Source organism: Episyrphus balteatus, chromosome 1, assembly GCF_945859705.1.
Source record: "Episyrphus balteatus chromosome 1, idEpiBalt1.1, whole genome shotgun sequence".
Lineage (NCBI taxonomy): Eukaryota > Metazoa > Arthropoda > Insecta > Diptera > Syrphidae > Episyrphus > Episyrphus balteatus.
The window spans coordinates 37,575,655-37,594,935 of NC_079134.1; the positions used below are offsets into that span (position 1 = coordinate 37,575,655).

Here is a 19,281-nt window from a genome sequence, read left to right on the forward strand (position 1 = left end):
ACAGTTTTGAAACAAAAATTAAAAATTACTTCAATCTCATTGGATTTTTTTGATAAAAACTGAATTTTTGTATCGAAATAATTGATTTTCTCTAAGACTTTGACAAATAAGACCTTAAAACTTTCTCAATTTACCTTTCAACAATAAGAGCTGTTGAATGAAGAAAAAATAACTTTATTATGAAATGTTGAAGTTTGATACTCTTTTTCTCGACAACGCACCCAATAAATGCAGGCAGGCTAAGGTATTCGTCATCACCATGACGACCTCTGACATTCATATGAATCGGTTACCTCTCACGCAAGAAATCTGCTCCCGGCTCTTAGACTATAAGAACTTACTTGTTTTGAAAAGCCAAAAATTTGCTTTTTTAAATTAAGTTATTAAAATGAATAATAATATTATTGATCAAAACTTGGTTTTATGGTTTTTCTCATAGTTCCTATAGCCAGAACTGAACGAAATTGAAATGGGACCACACTGCCTGCCCATAATCTCGTAAAGGCCCTAACTACATTTTTCAAACTTCTAAGTTATAGAGAGAAACACAAAATCTAAATCCGCAATTTGCATATTAAAATGAAAAAAACTAAAAAATTATTTGGAATTTTCTGACTTATTTGAAGATTTAGGTTAAAAAAAATAAATCAGAATAAATCAGAGACAATGCCCTAACTCCAAATATGCAATAAAATCAAAATCCAAAATTTTGTATTTAGGGCCTTAACGAGATTATGGGCAGAGCAGGCAGCAGCTAACCAATACAAAAAGAATTATTAAAATTGGTTCACTCAGTTATGAGGTAACAAAAGCACAAGTCGGTAAAAAAAGCATTCTATGACTTTTTCGAGATTGTCAAATAAGCTATTACATTTCTTGTAATACTAATGATCAAAATGATTTTGAAACAAATTCAGGAAACTATGTACTTATATTGTGTCCTTATGCCTGCTGGTTTAAAAGAATATTGAAAACGAAAGCATTATTTTACTTTTTGTTTAGTTTTTCCTGGGTCTATTTTCGTTCTTAGGTACTTTAAATAAAATACAACTTACGAGTATGATTTTGTTAAACGACGAAGAAAATACACAAAGTTTATTCATCAACCTACAATAATACATAAAATGACTTTTTTTTATATTTTGTGCGCAAATATCGGTTAAAAAACGCATTTTTTTGTGGAGTACGGAATGATGATTTTGTTAAGAAAGCTTTCAGCTTTTAAGTCTTTAATCGGTTCTATATCTCTGTATAGAAATCTGGTCGTCCTATGCCGATCAGTTTGAATACATGTGGCAATAGATAATGTGTATTGATACCAATTAATCCGTAAGTCAAATAAGTATGACTCAGTTCGACAATAGTTTTGATTTTATTTTGAAAGCTACTTGGAGAATTACGAACTTCGTTTTTGTCCTTTCCAAGGGCAGCACATGCCATGGCATAAGTAATGGATTTTCCAATAGCTCTAGTTGCCATTATACAACACATTCCAAATACTGTTCGAAGAAGCAAATGACCAATCATTTGATAGGTTGGCCAAATGATTGCATGCGGTTCTAATGGTGGATTTGCATGAAGAACATCACCTAACTGATAGGTTAGCCAAGCTCCGATTTGAAGACCAGCACAGACAGATATTGTCATTGTTGTGTCACCTCTAAAAAAAATATTTAATCAAGAATTTATGTTGAAAAAAAGTTTTGATATTTTGACATTATACTTACCTTGTGGGGGTCCATTTTTCTCTTGGTTGGGGATAAAAGTAGACTAGAAGTATTGATATGCAAATAACGAATATTGGTGAAAATAGACTTGTCACGATGAAAAAATCCAAATAATCGACTAGTGGGATGAGTATGATCATGAGACTGAAAGTCAGAATTAGTCCAGCTAAAACATCCTGAAAGAAATAAGAAATTAAATGATATTATATACTGAAATTGAAAAAGATTAACAAAGAATTTCAGTTCGGTTCAAGAAAAACTCACAATGTTAACTAGACATAAAACCTCTAATAAAAATTATGTAGAGTAGAGATACGTTACAGCAAGTTCTAGAACCGATATTTTGTATTAAGTATTTTAGAATCTAGTACTTTTAATGTGGAATGAGAATTCTAAATAATATAATGAACGATGTCTGAAATTAGGCTATCACAACTAAAACATTTTTATGGCTCAATTAATATTAAATCATTTATTGAGTACCTCCAAATAAAGGTCCATCAAATTCTATAAACTTTTCATTTTTGAAACTTTTTTCAAGCAAACTTAAAACAATATGGATAAATGTTTGAAAACTGCTATCTTGGAAAATTGGTAACACATAGATTCAGCTAATCCTTAATTTCTTAATTGTTCATTTTCCTTCACTAAGAAGTATACTAATAAGAAGCTTAACTCAAATACCTTGATTAAAAACAAAAACAAAATCTTAAGTTTTTATGTATTAAATACACTCCTGCTCAAAATATTCGCACATCTCTGAACTTTTGTAGTTAAGCCCCTATAACTTAGCTTAAATGGATTAAAAATTCAAGTTTGTATTTTTTGGTGTTTGTTTGTTTATTGACAAGTAAAAAAAACGCTGCACTGCCACAGTAGCATCAAAAAAAAAAAAGAAAAACAAAAACTTAACAATCAATGCTATAAAAACTGATATTAAAATTATTTTTCTTTTTAAGAATAAAAAGAAAGTAAGTGGTAAGCAAGTGTCAGTTCGATGCAAAAATTGTCTTCAATATTTGGTATTGCCTCCTCTTGCGCTAATGACAGCTTGCAGTCGTCTGCTCATTCCACGAATTAAGTTTTGTAGGTCCAATTGTCTTTTACTGCGGTTTCCAGCTGATCAAGATTGCTTGGAGGCGGATTTCGGTCACGAACGCGTCTCTTGAGCATGTCCCAGACATGTTCTATGGGATTCATTTCCGGACTTCTAGCTGGCCAGTCCAAAGTCGGTATACCAACGTCTTGAAGATATCCTGAAACCACTCTAGCACTATGAGGTCGTGCATTATCTTAAATCAGAATGAAACGTGGCCCAATTCGAGCGCTGATTGGGACCACATGTTGTTCGAGTATATCATTCACGTATCTTTGGGCATTCAGCGCAGGTCTAGGAACACTCACCAACTCTGTACGTGCCGTGAAGCAGATTCCTCCCCAGAACATTACTGACCCTCCTCCAAAAGGTTCTCGGGTTGATAGACAAACTTCAGAAAATCTCTCCCCAACCCTCCTCCACACACGTTTCCTTCCATCTGGTGAATTTAAGCTCACTCTTGTCTCATCTGAGAAGAGAACTTGCTTCCAGTTATCTAATGTCCAATTGATATGCTCCCGAGCAAACCTGAGTCGAGCTACACGGTGCTGTACAGTAAGCCGTGGGCAATTAAATGGTCTTCTGCTTGTTAATATCGACTCTCTAAGACGTCGGCAGACTGTTTGCCTTGAAATGTTCACATTTCTTATCTCTCTTATTAGGCATTTCAGCTCTGTACTTGTTACAGTGCGTTTTCTTAAAGTTGTGATTTTTAAAAATCGATCATCTCTTGCACTTGTGGATCTTTTCCGACCTTGTCCTGGTCTTCTCTTGTCAGATCCAGTCTCAGAAAATCGCTTTAGGGCTCTTCCAACTGTAGTGCGGTGAACCCCCATCATTCTACCTACTTCACTTTGCGATTTTCCTGTTTCAATCAAAACTCTTGCTCTAACAGCTTCAACTTCTGTTAAAAAGTGACGGTTGGGCATAACTTTCTTCAAACTAACTTTTTTAAAAAATTTTAAAGCGCGACTATTAAAGATAATTTCTCTAATGACTTCAAATATTGAAATCCAACTTCATTTTCAAAAAAAAAAAAATCAAAGGCATTCTGCGCCTGTCGAAATTCATTAATTATTCAGTTCAGTGCATATTACCTTTACTTTTTACTTATTCAGTTTATGCTACTTTATTAAACAAATAGCAGATATAACAAAATTTTACCCTAACACTGAGGCATACAGTGATAAAGGGTTTTTTTCTGAAAAATAATTAGTGTGCGATAATTCTGAGCAGGAGTGTAAATCAAAATTTTTAAAAAAGATTTTTTACTTCTTTTAGAAATAAGATCTTGTTCTTTATTTTACTTTTTTTTTTGTTTGAAGACCTCAAAACTTAAGATTTTTTATTGTAAAAAATCAAGGTATTAATATTTGAGTTGAGCTACTTATTTCCTTTATTTCGATTAATTGTATTGATAACTGCAGAAGTTATCCCTGTTCAAACATAGCAAGGCGAAGAAAAATAGCATCATTATTTAATTAAATATATTTTTTTTTTTTTAACAAACAAAGTTTAAGTTTTTGAAAAATAGCTTTACTCCTTACTTTGATTCAATTTCATTCCGAAATATGTAGAATTAAATAGAATGCACGACTGGGTCGCACGTACTTGCTCTTGCAGCTCAAAGTTTCATGTTAGTTAACTTGTAGATTGTAAGAGCTGCTTGTACACAAATTTTAAAGAAATTTTGTTGATGTTGGGGAAGAGCCGACATGAGCAAATTTTTGTTAAATGAACAAAAATTTGTATTATTTGACTTTTTTGAGAAAAACTAACATTGAAGTTTTATTGCATTTGCATTGGTTATGATTATTACGTATGCAAAGTTTAATCAAAATCGTTAGAGCTGTTTTCCAGTAATTTGTATGAGAGGTACACTTTCTAAGAAGAAAATCCATGCACCCGTTTAGGCTGTGGAAATGTGTACAGATGGACGCAGAGACACACAGACGTACGGACAGAATCATGGGAAAATTTATTTCATTCAATTATCTTTAGAAATGTGAAAGTTGTCCATCAATTTCTAAACGTTGAGCCGTTTTTGTCGTGGTACACTCAGCCTTAAGAGATTCAAAAAATATTGTAAAATTATGTGAATTTCCATTTGCCATACAAAAAAAACAAATTATTTTTGATTTTCTGTCAAAAAATACCAGGAAGTACTGGTATCTCAAATTCTATTTTCCAAATCAGACAATTTTTTTTTAACCCGAAATCAAATGTTCCAAATCTATGTGAAATTTTTAAAAAACGATATACATAGTTTCGACGATGGTGTTCGGGCGATATCGTTATTTTTCTTTTTGGTTAGGGTCAAGCATCGACAAACTATACTATTTTTTGCTTATGGGGTCAAGTACAGAAACGTGAAAATTCGAAGAACAAACTACTAAATATGTATTTACTTTTAGACATTTTCCAAAAGAAAACCCTGTAGTTTAAGAGAGAAAAAAATATGTTTTTCAAATTCCTTATTTTTGTAGGCATAGGTACATCTTTTCAAGAAAAAACAAACTTTCAAACTAAACTGTCAATAACATACTTATATCGACATTTGTGGGTAACATGTTGAATTATTTCGATAAAGTAGCATTTAAAAATTAAGGGCCATTTACTGAATCCAAACTTAAATAATTTATGTTGAACATAAACTCTTATTTCCTACTTTTGCCTCTGCGTAAACTGTCACATAAGGATTTATGTAGAACTTAAATGCTTAAGTTTCGATTCAGCAACCGGGTCTAAGTTCAATAAAGCAATTCACATACTTCGTATGGTTTTTTGTGAGATCTTTTTTGGTTTATTACAGAAATGTCACATGATGATATAAAGGGTTATTTTCATTTCTTCCTTTTTTCCACCTTCGTTTTATATTCCAAAATAAAACATCATTTCAACTTTTAAATTATTTTGGCATCATTAAGCACAAACCCTAAAGTATGCAATTTCATGATTACAGACCTATCTTTATGTATTTCCAAACCCTCAAAATGAATCTGAAATCAGTTTTGCCCGAACACATTAGAATTTTGGATTTTTTGTTTTGTTTTTTTTTTTTTTGCAATTTACTCAAAATTTTGAGGATGTACGGCCAAAACTGTAGATACTTCAGATTTTGATTCGAAATACATATAGATAAGTATAAGGTTCGGTCAAAAGTACTGTAAGTATTTTGCGGGACGGTGTTATCGCTTTTGTGATATTAGTTTTAAAAATTACCGAATGTGAGGAACTTTAAGAGCCAAATTCATAGTCGTTACACGAGTTAAGATTTTTCTCAACTCCAGTAAGCTGAGAAATATTTCAAGCAATCGCTCAAGGGAATTGAAAATAGGACTGTCACTTGAGTTAAGAGAAATCTTGAGGAAAATTTTTTCTCAAACTCGAAAATTTGACTGATTTGAATTAACTGTCATCAATAAACAGTTTTTAATAATTCGCCATCGAATTCGTTGTCCCACTCGTACAACTCAAACAAATTCGCGATTCATTTATTTTATTATAAAATTAGTACAAATTTTAATTGTTAAATACAAAATTACAAACGCTAGGAATGACACTTGCGTTTAAATTACAACTGACTGAAAAAAACTTATGGCGTTTTTAATTGGCAATCTGGAAGCAAAAAAAAGTAATCTGAATGCGTTCAATTGGGCAATACTGACAGTTCTGATTCTGAAAAAAAGAGAATTTCTCTTCTGCTTTTAAAAACAGAATCAGAAGCAGAATCACTCACACATTCATAGATTTAAATGTCAGATGTCACACTTGACCAAAAAAAAAAAACAAATGAAATTTTGCGCGAATACATATATATGTGACACATTTCAAACTCAACTAATACATTTACACCAAACTTCAGATTCTTCGGAATAAAAAAAAAACTGTTCAATTGGGATACTGAATCGAAGAACAATTCCGGATTGCCAATTAAAAACGCCATTAAGCGTTTCCTCAAGTAAAAAAGCCTCCTCAGACGTTTACTTGAGAAAATTTCAACTCCAGTGATGACTATGAATAAATAAAGATTCGCTTGAGTGAATGCTTAAGATATTTCTCAACTTGAGTGACAACTATGAATTCTGTCCTAAGTGTCTGCCTACACGACGCAAAAAACAAAATTATTCTGTGAGGAAATGTATGGGCGGCACAATTTTATATTCGCTCTAGTTTCATTTGTATACATGATAGAACAACCAAAATGGTACCAAAACGTGGCGCTTATGATGTCGTATATTTCCAGATCAAAAAGTCATTTTCGAAAAAAAATGTCGCTTAATACATTCTTACGGGAAGGTATCGATATGTATGTGCGTTAAGTTTGTGACATACGTAGGGTTGAAGATCTTCATCGTTTAAAAATGCAAATAGTGGTATTTGGTTATTTTTGTTCTGAGTCTGTTACCAAATTCAAAAATTGTGCTATTTTTAGAAGAAATAGACCGCTCAAGAGGAAGTTAAAAATTTCTCCACTCTGACAAATTTAGACCCAAACATTTGTTCGAACCTAATTTTACGTTGTCAAAATGTGCAATAATAATTTCATTGAACCCCCAATAAAAACTTGCTACCATATCGAACTGTGCGATGTCTGCTAAATTTGTTTAAAATTTCTTTTTTTGTCCAAATTCAAAGAATCAAAGATAAGAAAACGTAACTCAATTCTTAGAAAGTATTATAAAGTAATTAATATGCACGAGGCGTCATATCAAACAAAATATCTTTCCAACAAATGTTTATTTATAGAAAGCCAAAAACAAAAAAAAAACGTTACCAACGTATTAAGTGATTATGGTACAAATCAAAAATTATGATTTTATCTTTTCATCGAAATCGTGCGTTAGCAATAAGGAAACGCTAAATTTAAGGCGCCTTTTTTTTGGTAATCCGAAGGGAAGCTATAAATCTTAATTTGTGCCAGCTGCGAAAAAAATACCTACTTCTTGCATGAACGACAACAGAAAGAAACTATTTCAATTACTTATCAACAGCGATATCGCGCCAATTCTCCCCCAAGATAACCCTAATACGTAATCGATAAAAGGGTTAATCTACTCATACTCACCAAAACACTATGCATTCCCAAATAGATACGACTTAAACAAACAATTGTACACCAGACAATTGATATAGACAATCCCACATAAGCTGGATACAAATACCTAAAAAAAAAGGATAAGAGATTCCAAGTTAATGAACTGACACCAAGGTCTCTCAACAATGACTCACACGTCTCACCTTTGCTGTGTGAAGATAAACACAGAGAATGGTATTGAAACTGCCACCATAGCATGCGTCGATGGCATGCCATATTCCAAGGCCCATCTCGTTTGTAATTGACTAACTGGTCTTCCAGGTCTTGGCCATCGAATTATATCTTTTAGACTTTGACCTGTGAATGTTGTTGTTATTGTAATTTAGAGTTAAAATTGATAGAGTTCCATTTAAAACGGAGGATCTTACCGATATACATAACAATTGACCAGAGAAATATGACTCTTCTCCCGACAGCACTGTCAACATTCCAGAACCAAAATGGAATAAAGGATGCATAGAATATTTCATCGCCCAGTTCAGTGCCAAAGAGAAAGAGATAATACCAAAATTTGTTCTCTATTCTATAAGGCAGATCCTTTTTAGCAGCATTAACTGCGCTATTGTGAGATTCTGTCGACGATGATTCACTTAGAAGGGCTTGTTCCTCGATATTAGAAGAGGAGGACGACGATGGTGATGTATTTGGTATTGGTTTGGCAATTGTGCCATTTTGTGACAACTTTCTATTTGGACTTCTTTTAACATCTTCTGTGTTATTAATGTATTTTATACCAAAATACTCTTGAAATTGTACAACTAATTGTGGACTTTTTAAATATTCAATTAAATTGGACGACGACATTATAAAAAGGATTATTATGGCAAAGTGTATGTGTATAAATTTTGTTATTATAATTTACAATAAATTTTCATTGTTCTTACAAGTAAACTTAACATAAAATGAAAAAAAAAAAGATTGATAGTGGAATCACGACTATAATTATTGAAACCGATCAACAATGGAAGCTATTTTTGAATGCGCTTCCAGCTTCGACGTAAATTAAATAAAAAACCAATAAAAAAGTTTCTTTTCTTCAAGAAGAAAATAAACTTCTTTTGGGAGAATTTTTATTTTTGACGTTTCATCAAATGAGTGAGTGGTGAATAAAAGCTGATATCAATTTTTTTATCAGCTGGGTAAAAAAACATGAGCGGATTTTAGATTTAGAACAAAATCGAGGGTGGAACAGGCGCCTTGTACCAATTTGTGGTTGAAAGTATGTTTTGTTATAAACGAGTTTGATAGAGCTTTCCTAAAAACTCGGAGCAAATCAACCAAATTGAGAATCGAGACAGTGTATAATCTTTAGTCTTTACTTCATATAAAAATTTGGCTGGAAAAGTTATAATACGAAATAGAGTCAAAGGTTTTAAAAATTAAACAACATTTTGACTTTTTTAAAAGCTTTCTTGTTTAATGTTTTTGGTTTTTGTGAGCTGTGCCTATTTTCTGTAACGTTTACCACTGGCGATAAAATATTTGAATGACTTTAAAATCCATTAAATCTCATCAAATTAAAAGAAATTTTTTTCCAGATCATATTTCTTGATTCATAGGTAAATTCTGATTTTGAAAGAAATTTTGATTTATTTATGGAAGAAAATAGATTTTAGAGACGTTGCAAAACGTGTATCGCCAATAATAAAGATACAGAACAGAGGCCCTGGTTGTGAACGTTTGCAATAAAAATCAATTAATTATAATTGAATGCAATTTTCAAATAAATGGTTTTATCGGCCGCCTATATATTTTATTCGGGTAGATGCGCCTTTGACATATTATGAAGTGGTGTGTTGGCGAGGTGAAATTTCATATGTGGTTTATGTATTGGATGACAAGTGTTTCAATAATAATAATACGGTGATGTTTGGTTTGTTTCAGAAAAAAATGTGTCTTAATGGACCATACTTCCCAGTGCAGTGGGGCAAATTCATAGTCATATTAGGAGTATTCACGTCATTCACGATCCGATGCAACGAAAAGGTGTAAAATTGATAAATTTTATTTTTCTACTACAACAACTACAAAAGACAAATTTTACACCATTGTATTTTATTTTTGCAATAGGGTTAGGTATAGCAAAAGTGCAAAAGTTTAAAAAAATTGTTTTCTCTATATTTGGCTGTTTAAATTTAAGAAAAATGTTACACTTTTGCAACGATACAAGACCATTTGCATCGAATCGTGAATAACCCTATATTGTGTTTCTTTTTTACCTATAAACATTCAGAGCTTCGAATTTGTGTTTTTTTTCGCTCGGAACGTGTTTTGAGCTTGATCAGAGCGCGATCGATGGGCTCAGAATAAAATAACTGAGCAGACCGAGTTGAATGCTGGTACACAAACATTTAACAAGTGAAATTGAAAAAAATCTCAAACAATCAAAATTATGGTGCAAGAGTGTAGTAAGTATGGTCTAGTTTTTTTATTTTAATTTAAGTTTTAAATCTTATTTCTTGTTTCTGTAGAAGAAAATGACAAGTAAAAAGACAAATATTCAGGTACACGTGTGTCTTAAAATTAATTCTGAGCGAACAGAACAAGATATGTTCAGAGACTGTTCAGAGCGTTCTCAGAATGTTCAGACTCTGTTCAGAGTCTCTTCCGAACTAAAAAAGAAAAACACTTTATGAATATGGCCCATTATTTTTGCCATTTTGTTACCATTTTTATTTTTGTCGCTCTTCCACTTCCAAGCGAACGACAAAAATAACGTTTTCATACAAAAACGCTATCGACGACGGGTTTTTGGTCTAGGTACTCCCATAGTGCCTGGCTACACAGTGATTTTTCAATCGATTGAAAAATCACATGCGGTGGGTACACACTGTTGTGCCCAATCACGTTCCACTTTTACATTTTCTAGGAACAAACGTCAAAAAGAGGAAAAATTTAGCAATGGAACTATACTTCCCTCAGAAAATTCAGTTCCCTTCGTGAGCATCTTCCCCCTTCACTCCTCATCCCTCTTGCCTACAAACTCACTGCTTAGGCGATTGAAAAATCACCGTGTAGCCAGGCACATAAGATGCTGGCATTTTCCTCAGGATTTAATAAATTTCTCTCAACAAACATTAATATCAAATCCTACGTTTTTTACTCGTTTTTATTGACTTTTTTTATCTTTCGAGTGGTTGGGAGCGTAAACAAAAATATACTTTTCTGAAGGTTTTCGGTGTGCTGAACTCGAATCCGAAGTCAAAAAAAATTAATCAGCTCCCGTTTTTGAAATTTTACCGTTAGAAAATGCAGTACTTCGGACCTTATTCTTTTATATAAGGAAAATTGTTTGAGCATATTTAGTTTTTAAAAGAACTATTTTCCACCTTTTTAAATCTGTTTAAATCTTTCCGATATCTTTTTTACTGCCCGAGATATCCTCAGTTTTTTGGTATTTTTATAAATTTTTTAACGTCAATATCTCCTTTATGATGTATAAAGTCAAACCCACTTACTTCATTTTAAGATATCTCAGGCAATACAAAAGATATTGAAAAGACTTAAATAGGTACCGAAAAATGGAAAACAGTTCTTATAGAAACCGTTACTATATGCTCAAACGATTTTCTTAATACAAAAGAATAAGGTCCGAAGCACTCAAAAAAAACATTTTTTTGCATTTTCTAACGGTAATATCTCAAAAACGGGAGCTGATTAGTTGTTTCTGATTTCGGATTCGAGTTAAGCACACCGAAAACCTTTAGAAAAGTATATTTTTGTTTCGGCAACAAAACCCTTGTAAACCAGTGTTATAGTTCTAGTAGTTCTATCTTTACTCACAGAGTAGTAGCATACCAAAAACAATTGCTTTACAATAATGACTACTAAGTAGAGCTACCGTGCTATAATCTGTCATATCTTTTCAAAATGGAAATTTTCATAACGAAAAAAAACACTGAAAAAAAATGACATATAAAACTTCTTGGCATTTTACGGAGAACACAACTTAACGAACAAGTCTTTCAGAAAAATACAAAAACCCCTTTATTTTCATGTTATTTTTCATTTTTGACTACAAATTAAAATAACTTCAATGTTTTTTTTGCATGAAAAGAAAATGTACAAAAAAATACCTCTTACTGATTTAATTTTAAAAGATTCAACTTAGTACACGTAATAAATAAAAAATAGCACATATAATTTATTGAAACAACCCGAAATGATAAAAAAACTTCAAAACTTGACAAAAAATGTGAATTTTAGAGATGAGCAAAAAATCACGACCTGTGATTTTTAACCTGTGATTGACAAATCACAATCACTACCTGTGAACAGTTCTCAAATAACCTGTGATTACCTTAACCGTAAATTGGGTATTTACTTTTCACTTTTCAGTTCGCATTTCGCTCAAATAGAGCATTTACCCCGAATGTCATTTTCGACAAGTTCGTTTATGATATGGCGTGATCTCATAGATCAATCATAAAAAAGATCTCTATGTTTTAAGTTTACACTTTACACTAGAAGTGAGGCAAAAATGTTTGTCAAAAGTAAATGTCACAGGTCAAAAGTCATTTTCAATGCGTTTTCGAGAATTCCGCGGAAAATAATTCACGTTTACACTTATCCTGTAGCAAAAAGTAATTTTTTCCAAAATCACAGGTCAAAAGTCATTTTCAAAGCGTTTTCGTGAATTCCGCGGAAAATAATTCACGTTTACACTTGACCTGTAGCAAAAAGTTATTTTTTCCAAAATCACAGGTCAAAAGTCATTTTCAAAGCGTTTTCGTGAATTCCGCGGAAAATAATTCATGTTTGCACTTGACATGTAGCAAAAAGTTATTTTTTCCAAAATCACAGGTCAAAAGTCATTTTCAATGCGTTTTCCCAACAGTTACTGTGTAAACGTGAATTGTTTTTACCGGAATTTACACAAGTGCATTGACAATTATAACCTGTGATTTTTCCCGAACCAACTTTTAAACAGTTCTTGTTCTTGTGTAAACGTGAATTCACTTCACAAATGCTTTGGAATTATTTTTAACCTGTGATTTTCCCAAAACAACTTTTGCAATAGTTCTTTTGTGAACGTGAATGTTTTGACCGGAATTCACGCAAATGTTTAGGATTTTTTTAAACCCGTGATTTTGTTCAAAGTAATTTTTGCACCAATTCTTATGTAAACGTTAGTTATTTAAAGCGGAATTCACGAAAATGCATTGAAAATTACTTTTGACCTTTGATTGGAAAAAATAACTTTTGCAACAGTTCTTGTGCAAACGTGAACTGTTTTCATCGGAATTTACACAAGTGCATTGGAAATTATAACCTGTGATTTTTACCAAAACAACTTTTCAATAGTTCTTGTTCTTGTGTAAACGTGAATTCACTTCACAAATGCTTTGGAATTATTTTTAACCTGTGATTTTTCCCAAAACAACTTTTGCAATAGTTCTTTTGTAAACGTGAATTGGTTTGACAGGAATTCACTTCACAAATGCTTTGAAATTATTTCGAACCTGTGATTTTTCCCAAAACAACTTTTGCAACAGGTCAAGTGTATAGGTGAATTATTTTAAGCAGAGTTCGAAAATGCATTGAAAATGACTTTTATTTTGGCCAAAACAACTATTTGCAACAGTGTAAAAGTGAATTATTTTAGCCGGAATTCACGCAGATGCATTGAAAATTACTTTTAACCTGTGATTTTGGATAAAACAATTTTTTGCAACGTGAATTGTTTTTACCGAAATTCACGCACGTTCGGTAAAATAATTGTTTGGTTAACCCCTTACAATAACGTATGGCTCCAGAAGAATCACGGTTTGCACCCGAATATTTGCTGTGAAATCGCAGGTTGCCCTGATTAGAATAAGGGGTTTAAAAGTTACTTTTCCCGTGAAATAATAAATTTCTTCCGTAAAATCAAGAGTCGCCTAGACAAAATAATGTTTTCCCCAGTATAATCACTAATGGCTTTGGTAAATCGCGGATCTGTTTGCTTAAACCAGTTTTCCTTGTAAAATCAGCTCCATTTTTTCAAATATACTCGTATTTGAGCTTCAATAGTACTTCCTACGTAAGTATCGTACGAAAATACAAACGTTAAAAATGCTACGATTTTTTTTTTTTTTTTTTTTTTGGGGATTTTCATAAAAAAAAATTGAAATCACGGTTAAAAATCACAGGTTAGAATCACCGTGAATTAAAAATCACAGTCACAGGTATACCTGTGATTGAAAAATCACGACTTAGCTCATCTCTAGTGAATTTTATCTTCCTTTGATATCATCTCCTGAATACCACGTGGTGAAAATTACTTCTCTCTCTATCATTTCTAATTCTCTATTAGGGGTATTCATGCAACCTGAAAAACTTTATCACATCGCAAAATGGAGAAGTATATAAAATACGTTTCATGAATGCGCCCAAAATCTATTTGGAGCTAGAAACTGAAAAAAAATATTTAAAAAATATAATTTCTATTTTATTAGGTATATTTTTTGTAAATATATTTTCACCTCTTGCAATTATTTTAATTTATTTTAACATCAAAACTAAACACCAGTTTTCCACATTTATCAGATTCAGATGGTAAACTTTTCCACATAAAAATGTACAGGAAAGTTTACCATATTTGGGTAAAGTTTTTCCATATAAATTTTGACAGCTCGTTTACCTCATTTGCCATTTTACCACGTTTACCCGGTTTCATGAATACCTCTATTATATTTTACGAAGAAAAAATTGAAATAGATCGGAAATTTAAAACAAACCCAAGTTCTTTTTGATAAAATGCTACCTTTTTTGAGTTTTGCCGCAAAAGAAGTTATAACTTTAAAAAAATTAAATCCATTATTTGCCCATGTAAAACTTGCATTAACAAAATGGGAACAAATTTGAAATCACAAACTTTTTTATGGCATCACCATATCATCAATTTCTAGCAGTCATCCAGAATCTAGTTCCAGAATATCCCTTACACACACAAACACATACACACACGGTATTTTTCGTTTTATCTTTCTCTTTTCCGTTAATATACTCACTCGTTTTTTTTCTCCATCTTTTTTTCGCATTATATTTTTCTATTTATTTCGCACTCAATAACTGCCCTTTTCTATCCAATTTGGGTTTGTAACTCCTATTGCCGTCTTCTTTTATAACCGGCATTTCATAGCAATTCCCGTTTCCGAAGCTGGAACAACTTATCTCTTTTTCTCTCTTACACAAGCAGACATAGAAAATACTCAAATAAATCACTCAACTCATCTTTGAAGTGCCCAACTGGATTTTTTTTTCGCTACCATAATTTTCCTCTTCTTGTAGGTTTTGTATGTGCAATTTTTTTCTCCTGCGTCGTGTGCTTGCAATATTCGCCACAACTTGTCCGTGTGTTGTTCTTTCTATTCTGTACTGTTGCCGTTAGTATGTCTGAGAGTTGAAGTCGTGCAGTGAAGAGAAATATTATATTCGAGCGTGTTTTTTTTCCACAGAAAGTAATCGACATCATTTTTCAATTCAAATTTGAAAAATAATTTCCTATAAACATTTGTTTTTGTAATAATTAAATCAAATTTATTTTTGGTTGAAAAAGAAATATCGTAAATTTTGTCCCTTGTGTGTCTCCCGTGTGTGAAGAACAAATAAAAAAAAAAAAGTTACATATATTTTTGTCGGACAACTATTCTGAGGATTATATTACCCCGCTTTTGATCAAATATACGATCCACAAAAAAAAAAAAGGTGAGCTTTTTTTTGTTGGATTTTGAATTAATTCTTGATTTGCAAATATGTAATTAATCCAAGGGTGTTGGTGGTAGAAATTAAACAAAGGAATTTTTGTATATTCCTCGTCGTCTCATTTTGCACATACATATTTTTTACCGGTTTTTCGCTTATCTATGTGTGCAAGTGCATGCAAGTGAGTGAGGCGAGTGAACAGTGCAAGCGACTTTTAGGTGGGGTGCGCGAGCGAATTCAAATTTTAAATATAATTTCGCTTTCCTTTGGGGTGCTTTACTTGTAAATTGTTGGATTTTTAAATTTATTATGAATTTTGAAATAAAAACATGCATTTTTTTTAGAATTTATGAAATTTTTATTGGAATTTTGAATAGTCGCATGTAGGCGTTGGATTTTTCTACTACCACCAACACCATCATTATGCACATGCATGCACACCAACATAGCAAATGGTTGCGTGTGTGGGTTTAAATAAAAATTTGATGTCCTTTTTACTCACAAGGCTGCCATAATCAGGCTGTCCTGTTCGAAAAAGAGAATGGCTTGTTTCGCTTTGCAATAAAAATGAGGTTGGAATTGGAAATTTATGAAAATGTTGAAATAATTGAACATATTTATGCAATTGGTAATTATTTTAGGGAGATGTTTTGAAAAGGATTTTTTTGATAAATAAAATTCTTTTGGGAAAATTGTAAAAATTTCTTATTTATGCCGGCTTTGAAATGGACCCAGCCCTTTTTTTTTTTGCAGACATGTTGCTATGGCTATTGATTATTTTTTTTACGACAACGACACTATTGCACCATGTGATGGAGGGAGATAGTGTGTGTGTAGTTTGGTAGTGAGTATTTTTTGTTGTTGCAAAAATTTATATCGTGAAGAATCCTTGAATTTTTGGTAGACAACATAAGATGAAGGCAAAGAAAGTTAAGTATGGGTAAAGTGCTTTTATAATTTATTTGGTCTGCGTAAAATTATGATTTGTCAAAACTTAATTATTATTTTCGGAAATAGGTACAACCTGACGTCTTCGGGTTTTGAAGGACTATTATTTCTAGCAACGTAGAAATGTACTGTAGGGCTACCAACTTGATTAGAATAGGGCTAGAAATTACTGGCGATTAACCTTGCTCGCAAAAGATGGTTTGAGGTATTTTATTTACCATACTCCAAAAACACTGAAGTGCCAAGATTGAGGTTCTTTTTGAACTTGACACTACAAGTTAATGCACTATATTCAGTGTTATATTCTAATGTCGAATTCCTTTAAAAAAAGAATTCAAAGTGATCTTGAGGCGATTTACTTGTCCATTAGGGTTGTCCTTATTTTACTCTTTTGCGAAAATTTAATGCGACGCCCCCTAGATTGGTTTCAAATCAGGAAAAAAAATACCATATTTTTTTCATATTTTTATCTCTAACTCTTCCTGGCCATATTTTGATCAGAAGTAACTAGGACAGGTGCGATATTGTGTGTGCAGTGTTGAGTAAATGCGAATGTTTGATCATACGTATAAACTTCTTAATGAAATGGGGTCAGGAAGGGTTAGGAATAAAAGTTTAAAAAAATTAGGGCATTTTTTACCCAATTTTTTTTCCTAAGCACCACCCTATTGTCCATAAACAATGTGCCGAACATTATTATTGAACAAAAATAAAAAACGCTTTAAAATGACATAAATCCAGGGCTTAATTAAAATCCAGAGTTATAACAAACAATTTTTCTAAGAAAACTAGCTGACCCGGCAGACGTTGTTCTGGCACTAGCACTAGAGACCAAAATTACATTGATTTCGGCAAGAGTACGAAAATTAAAGCGGTAAAAAATAGTGCAGATTCTCGTATAGGAGACAAATACAAGCAGCTTGTATTATGGGGGGGGGGGGGGAGGGTCTATCTCTCCCCCGTTAAGGAGGAAGGGCCAACTTTCTAAAAATTTACTCAAAATAAAAAAAAAAACTTTAAAAACAACACAGGTTACAATTTTGACTGATACCTTTTTCGAAAGCCAGAATTGCACGCTTAATTCTAATTTTTAAATCAAGTTGTGTCAATCAATAATTTTTAAAATATGTAATCGATTTTAAAGTCAAATTTAGGAAAAAAAGTTAAAAAAAAACCCCATTGAATACTATTTTTGTCAAGACTGTAGATTTAAATACAAACCCCCATATTTATAAACGATGTATAACTTTATACAACTGTTTAAATTTGAAAAAAAAACCTTGTTTATTTATATCTTATAGCTGTCAAACTTATACACAAGAGTAGATTGTCTTAACCGCGAATAATGTGATTATTATTTTTATTAAATAAAGCATATTTCCAACAATTTGAAAAAAGTTATGCAGTGTATAAGTAGACAAAAATCTAATAAATACGTCTGAAAATGTTTAATTATAATAAATTGCCACAATTGATTCCCTATCAAACGCTAAAAACCAGATGTTTTTCTATACCTTCTACTTTGAGAAAATTCAAAAATAGGAAAAACTTCTTTTTTATCAGATTTTTATTTTTTTTTGTGTTTTCGATTACTTTGGGGTATTTCCATTGTAAGGGGTGTGACACAGTTACTTCATTTTTTTTTTCCTGGCTTGTGAACTATTCACCTTATAATGTATTTATTTAATAGCTCCAACACCTAAAATATTTAGTTTTTAATTTATATTTAAAATAACATTTTGTTAACCTGTCTTTCAACATTTCAAACTCTTAAGATAAGATGTAACGGGTGTGACGTTATAAAATCGATTCAGTCTACTTAGGTGACTATTCGAAGCCATATTGTAGATTTTTGAATGAAAAGTCATGGATATCGTATTCAATATGAAAGGAGATTTAATTACGTTTCCAATGAGCATATATTTTAAGATATTACGGTTGTGACACTGTTAGAAAGAATGTATTTATAAAATATACAAACATTAAAGAAAAAATCAATACCTATGTTCAGTTTTCAAATATTGAAGCACTATTTACACAATAAATATTTTATAGTCCGGTCAAATTAGACTAAAATAAGGGGGTGAGGTTACATTAATTCCCAGCAAGCTGAAATGTGGTAGGATTGTTGTAAACACCATCATAAATTAAATCTAAAAAGACCTCATCGATCCGAGACCTGTAAAAAAATTTGCTTGGGGTCAAAGGTCACAAAAACTGGTTTTCCACGATTTTCAGCAAAACGGTCTTGCACATTTTCCTTTAAAAAAATGTGAAATCTGTTTTTCGATGCAAAATGTAAAAAAAGTATTTTATGAAAAATTTGAAGCACCTGTGGTAGAAAATAAATCTATAGAAACCTAGGTGGCCAACTTTATCTTTAAAATATTCCCCTAAAAAATGATATTTCAAGAACTTTTCAGTTGGGAGTTTTGTTTTCAGAATAGGCCTGATTATGACAATTACAACTCAACTTCAACTTTTTGAATCGTTATACCTAAGAAACGGTGGGTCTTAGGAAAAAAAGTGTCATGACACTTATATAATAATCTGGTCTACAATTCTTGCATTGAAAATTTTTTGATAAGACCTACCGTTTTGCTGAAAATCGTGGAAAACCAGTTTTTGTGACCTTTGACCCTAAGTAAATTTTTTTCCAGGTCTCGGATCGATGAGGACTTTTTAGATTTAATTTATGATGGTGTTTCCAACAATCCTACCAAATT

At 32.0% G+C, this 19,281-nt stretch overlaps 1 protein-coding gene across 1 annotated transcript; it reads right to left on the bottom strand.

Annotated features, from left to right (window-relative positions):
• Positions 1–1,058: 1,058 nt before the first annotated feature.
• On the bottom strand, positions 1,059–9,010 carry LOC129906137 (sphingosine-1-phosphate phosphatase 1-like). The gene is made up of 5 exons (XM_055981785.1): positions 8,290–9,010; positions 8,065–8,218; positions 7,892–7,988; positions 1,728–1,903; positions 1,059–1,660 (listed from the first exon to the last, which is right to left on the bottom strand). The coding sequence occupies exons 1-5, from the start codon at positions 8,723–8,725 to the stop codon at positions 1,240–1,242; spliced, it is 1,284 nt and encodes a 427-aa protein (XP_055837760.1). The 5' UTR covers positions 8,726–9,010; the 3' UTR covers positions 1,059–1,239.
• Between the last annotated feature and the right edge of the window lie 10,271 nt (positions 9,011–19,281).

Bases quoted from the DNA above. Each gene is read 5' to 3' on its own strand.
- LOC129906137 (XM_055981785.1), bottom strand. From the start codon at position 8,725: ATGTCGTCGTCCAATTTAATTGAATATTTAAAAAGTCCACAATTAGTT. The intron at 8,219-8,289 runs GTAAGATCCTCC...CAACATTCACAG, and splicing joins GTCAATTGTTATGTATATCG to GTCAAAGTCTAAAAGATATA. The intron at 1,661-1,727 runs GTAAGTATAATG...TATTTTTTTTAG, and splicing joins GAAAAATGGACCCCCACAAG to AGGTGACACAACAATGACAA.